Genomic DNA, 5,896 nt, shown 5'->3' on the forward strand with positions numbered 1-5,896 from the left:
CTGTCAATTACTGGGTATTCAAATAATGATCTCAAATGACTATGAATTAATAATGATTTTTGCTCATATCTGTCATGCAACAACCGCCATACATCCTGATAGTTAGAATCTGACACTGGTATAGACTCTATTAAATTCAAAGAATCATCCTTAAGGGACGACCTTAAATAATAAAACTTTTGCACATTAGTTAATCCGGAATTTTCATGTATTAACGCTTTAAATGCATCGCGAAATTCGACCCAAGCATCGTATCGGCCGCTAAATGTAGGTAATTTTAAGGCAGGCAATTGTACAATTTTTTGCGGTACTACCGAAGATACATTTTCAGTAGGTACCATGCCATTGCTATCATTCTGGGAAACATTTCTTGTCTCAATACTATTTAAAATCTCTTGAAAATCAGCCGCTGTACTATAAAATGAAACTTCAAAATTTTCCCGTTCCTGCTCTTGCGCCCCTAACTGATTTTCCTCAACTTTACTCTCAATTTCATCTTGAATCTCATAAAATTTATCTAATAAAACTTCTACCTTAGAAAGCCTTAGTTTTAGTTCCACGACTATACGTTCGCTTATCTCCTCGTCTTGAATTTGCTCTAGATATGATTTTTGCCGCGTAAGATTTCCCTTAACAGCCGCGCGCTGCCGGATTAATAAATCTAGCTCTGCCATCGTACGACAGTTCTCATTCAAACAAAACAATACTAACAAAATGGATATACAAGGGTAACGGTTAAAACAAATGGAAAATTAAAGGAACTAACCTGCTCTCTTGCGCTGCCGACAACAACCTTGAGAACTTTTATCGCCCGAATGTAATTATCCAGCTCGATTGGACCATTTTATTTATGTTGCACTGATTCTCTACTAGCTTGTCTCTTTGAATAAAACACTCGCGAGCTTTTTCAACTTGTTTAATTCTTGAAAAATAACTTATTGTTGTGAATAAAATATAAACAGTGTTCAGTTGCCGGCAGCCATGACAAGAAGGAAGTATTCCTACAGGTGGCGCAACGTTGCCAAATATCCAAATTTTAAATTTTTACAATAAGACATTTTTAACGTAACATTCCGGCCGCCTTGAAATATAATTTCAAAATTAACAGCTTAACTTAATAACATTTTCTTGCTTACAAACTACCAAATTAACAACCAAATTCTTAATTGTTACAAATTAGCTTTTTACACCATAAAGATTCTCAGTTTAGGGTTTACAGTTTAGTTGGTTCGCTGCTGTCACAAGGTAATAGGCACAATTTTGTAACAGGCCTTTTATAGACACCATTCTTAAACTTTACCGACACCACTCTCACTACACCGTCTACCCCGGGATGTAACTCCTGCACGCATCCCATAGGCCATTGCAAAGGAGGACTGTTGGCTTCGCTCACCAGCACCATGGATCCTACTTTAATAGGACAGGGATCACCGTGTTTCCATTTACTCCGGGATTGCAGTTCATGGAGGTACTCTTGGTGCCATCGCTTCCAGAAGTGTTGGACGATATACTGAAGTCTCTGGAACCTTGTTAGGCGATTTTCTGAGGTTTCAATGTAAGACTTTTCTGGGAGTGATACTAGACTTCTCCCAACAAGAAAATGAGCTGGAGTTAGGGGATTAAGTTGATCTGGGGAGGGTGAAATTGGACAAATAGGACGTGAATTGAGTATTGCCTCGATCTGAATGAGAACCGTCGCGAAGTCCTCATAAGATAAGTGAGCCTCACCGACAACGCGTTTCAAATGAAATTTTAAACTCTTAACCCCTGCTTCCCAGATCCCGCCAAAATTCGGTGCACGAGCAGGAATGAAATGCCAACATATTTTTTGTTCTGTAAAATAAAATTTGACATCTTCCTGTTGATATTGATTATTAATGAAATTAAATAGTTCCTTTAGCTCACGATTTGCTCCCACGAATGTCTTGCCATTGTCTGTGTAAATATTTAAAGGTTTCCCGCGTCGACCGATAAAACGTTTGAAAGTCGCTAAAAAACAAGAAGTAGTAAGATCAGTTAAAACCTCAAGATGCATAGCTTTTGTTGCAAGACATACGAATATGCATACATAGCCCCTAATTAAATTTGGCTTTCGAGTCATTCGGTCTTTAAGCAAGAAAGGTCCGGCAAAGTCACAACCAGTGTTATAAAAAGGTAAGTATTGATTGACCCTATTCTCAGGTAAATCGCCCATAAGGTAAGTATTAAATTTAGGATTTAACCTGCAGCATGTAACACAATTTCTTATAACCTTTTTTACTTGATTTCTGCCCGAAATTGGCCAAAATTTGTCTCGAACTGACGATAAAAGAAGTGTATGTCCTGCATGCATAAGACGCCTGTGTTCTTCTGTAAGTATAAGTGTAGTTAGTAAGTTATTTTTAGGTAATATAATCGGATGTTTTTTGTCAAATTCATGGTTTGATTTCTGCAATCTACCTCCTACCCTTATTATTCCATTATGCATTAAAGGATTCAACGATAACAATGTACTTTTTCTACTTATAGGTAAGTTTTCTTGCATTCTTTGATACTCTGTTGTAAATGATTCTTTTTGTACTATTTTAACTAACTCATTAACAGAATGATCTAACTCTTCTATAGACAATGTACCGCTTCTTTTAATTAAATTCTTTTTCTTACACTGAACATTCCACAAAAAACGTAAACAATATGCAAAAACTCTTTTTAACTTGGAAAACTTAGAAAACCTTGAAATTATATCAAAGTGTTCAATTGTTAAATTTACAATAATTTTTTGTTCGGGTAACTCGTTTGGAAAATTAAAATCATCCTTACCTTGAAAACTTGTTGGCTCAAAACTTGGATTTAAAAGCCATTCTGGCCCTGACCACCAAAATTTATTATTTAATAATTCAGTAGCAGCCGTTCCACGCGTAATCAAATCAGCGGGATTGTCAGCTGACTTCACATAATACCAATTCGTAGCATCGGTAAGTTGTTGTATCTCACTCACGCGATTCGCCACGAAGGTTTTCCACTTATTCGAAGGCCCTTGTATCCAGTATAAAGTTATCTGTGAATCTGACCACAAGCAAATTTTATTAAATTTAATATTTAAATGTTGAATAACCTTTTGTGCCAATTTTGCAAGCAACAACGCAGCACACAGCTCAAGTCTCGGCAGTGTTACCTGCCTAATTGGAGCCACTCTCGACTTTGAACAAAGTAAATTAGAAATACATTCGCCTTTTTTATTAATACTCCTTATGAAAATACAACAACCATACGCCTTTTGACTCGCATCACTGAATCCATGCAGCTCTATAATATCATAATTCAAATACATTGCTCTTCTAGGGATTTCTAAATCATTCAGGTAAGTTAAATTATTTTTAAATGTCAACCAATCTGACTTAATAGAACTAGGTATTTCATCTTCCCATCCTATCTTTGCCTCCCATAGTTTTTGCATTAATAGCTTACCCACTATAATAATCGGACTTACAAGACCTAACGGATCGTAAATCTGCGAAATCATTGATAAAATACTACGCTTATTTATTACATTATATTCTCTAATATTGACTGAAAATTGAATGTTATCTAAGCAAGCATTCCAAACAACACCTAAAGTTTTACTTGACTCATTTTCCCCAAATGTCATTATTTTTGAATCAATCTCTTCGTTTATTCTAAATTTTTCACATAGATCTTTCTTGTTACAGAGCCACTTTCGTAATTCAAATCCAGCCCCTGCCAAAATATTAGATACCTCACATTGTAATTTTAGTAATTCCATTTCGCTATTAGCGCCCTCTATGTAATCATCCATGTAAAATGACTTAAGAATAGAATCACTTGCCTCTGGATAGTTTGTTGAGTTTTCTTTGGCTAATTGCCACAAACAACGCACCGCAAGATAGGGAGCAGACGCCGTACCGTACGTCACTGTATTAAGTTTATAAATCTTGACTTCTTCAGATGCATCAGGCCTCCAGAAAATTTGCTGCAAACTTCTATCATTCTCATTCACTAAAATCATACGATACATTTTGGATACGTCCGCGGTCATAACATATTCATACTTCCTAAATCTTAATATAATTGCTAATAACTCGTCTTGAAGAGTAGGACCACAATATTGAATATCATTAAGTGAAAGACCTGACTTAGTTTTCATTGAAGCGTTGAATACCACACGCACCTTAGTGGTCACACTGTCGTCACGTACCACAGCATGATGCGGCAAAAAATATGAAACAGTATTATCAAATTCACCTTCTTTCACTTCAATCATGTGACCCATGCTTAAATATTCATTCATGAACTTAATATATTCCCTTTTTAACTCTGGCTTCTTTTCTAACCTAACTTCCTGTGAATAAAAATATTGCAAAGCCCTCTCCCTAGAATCTCCTAATTTCTTAATACTCTCTTTAAACGGTATGGAAACAACAAAATTTCCCTCTTGAGTTCTTTGAAAATTCTTAGTAAAATGATCTTCGCAATATCTATCACTTTCACTCAAAACTTTCTCTAAACCTATCTCTTCGATTTCCCAGAATCTTGTGATCATTTTATCCAAAGACAAACCTACCACCGTATTATTAATTTCTGGTGTAAACCTAGACAATTCCATAACACCGCCTACTACCCAACCTAAACGGGTCTCTTGTATAATAATTCTCGATTTTTTCACATGTAATTTTCCCTCGCATAAAAGATCCCAAAACACGGAGGACCCAATTAACAAGTCAATTTCTCCTTTTACGTTAAAATTAGGATCGGCTAATTTTATTTCCCTAGGTATCTCTAGCTCAGTTTTGTCAAAAGAAATTGTAGGTAAATTATCTGTTATTTTTTGCATAATTAAACATTCGATCGTCATACTAAAAGTCTCATCGCACGAAAACAACTTAACACTTGTTTTATTTTTTATCTTTGAAATGCCATTGCCTATCCCTGATATGCAAAAATTCCCTCGAAATAATTCCAAGTTCAAAAGTTTACTCATTTTTTCACTAATAAAGTTGCTCTGCGCACCACTATCTAATAATGCCCTACACTCGCGTAAATTACCAAATGAATCAACCACTTTGACAATAGCCGTAGGTAGCATAACCTGACTACCAACATAATATGTGTTATTATAAACACTACTCATCGCATGCATAGTCTCATTGTCTTCTGATTCCATTTTTCCCTCGCGCGAAACCAATTCCCCTGTATCGTGAAAAATCTCGGTATTTAAACTAACCGTGGCAACGCCGCTTACTTGAGCCTCGTGTACGTCACCATCGGTATCATGCGTGACTCTCGCGGTTGTCTCGCTCCCTCGCTCGGTCGCTTGTTGTCGTATAGTGGTGGCATTGACGCTAGGATTATGCAGTAATGTATTGTGATATTTTCCGCATTTTTTACAACCGGAATGTCTGCAGTCTTTCAGCTCGTGTGATCGCCTGAAACAATTGCTACATAAATTCAACTTGCGTATTTCAATAGACCTTTTATCGATTGTCAAATTCAAAAATTTCTCGCATCTAAATATAGTATGATTTTGTTTACAATAGAAGCAACTTATACCCGGTTTTTCGTAGCTACTGTACGCATTGAATTTTTGCTGCACCCTAGGACCCCTTTCAATATATTTATTTTTATTTTCGTATTCTTTTTGAGGACCTTTATTTGTCACTTCCAGTTTCTCTAGAATATCACATCTTTGCTTTAAAAATTTATTTAAGTCAAACATCGTCGGAAGCTCTCCCTTATAATCAAATATTTCCCATTCTTTTCGCGTATTCTTGTCCATTTTCGTACAAAACAAATAAATTAAAATTCTGTCCCATTTATCTGTTTCTTCCCCTAAAATTTTTAATGCCCTAACGTGTTTTGTCATAGAATCAAAAAATGTGCGAAGATTGGCATGACTTTC

At 35.9% G+C, this 5,896-nt stretch overlaps 2 protein-coding genes across 2 annotated transcripts; both read right to left on the bottom strand.

Moving 5' to 3' along the window:
- Positions 1–92: 92 nt before the first annotated feature.
- On the bottom strand, positions 93–674 carry LOC115891194 (the record flags this gene model as incomplete). Its single annotated transcript, XM_030911605.1, has 1 exon — positions 93–674. A coding segment is annotated over exon 1 (582 nt), but the record flags the coding sequence as incomplete, so codon positions are not given.
- A 539-nt stretch (positions 675–1,213) lies between these two features.
- Positions 1,214–5,773, bottom strand: LOC115891195. Its single transcript, XM_030911606.1, has one exon. It carries the CDS (start codon positions 5,771–5,773, stop codon positions 1,214–1,216), a length of 4,560 nt encoding a protein of 1,519 aa, XP_030767466.1.
- Positions 5,774–5,896: the final 123 nt, after the last annotated feature.

This window comes from Sitophilus oryzae, unplaced genomic scaffold (genome assembly GCF_002938485.1).
Source record: "Sitophilus oryzae breed Bouriz unplaced genomic scaffold, Soryzae_2.0 scaffold_97_pilon_pilon, whole genome shotgun sequence".
NCBI lineage: Eukaryota > Metazoa > Arthropoda > Insecta > Coleoptera > Curculionidae > Sitophilus > Sitophilus oryzae.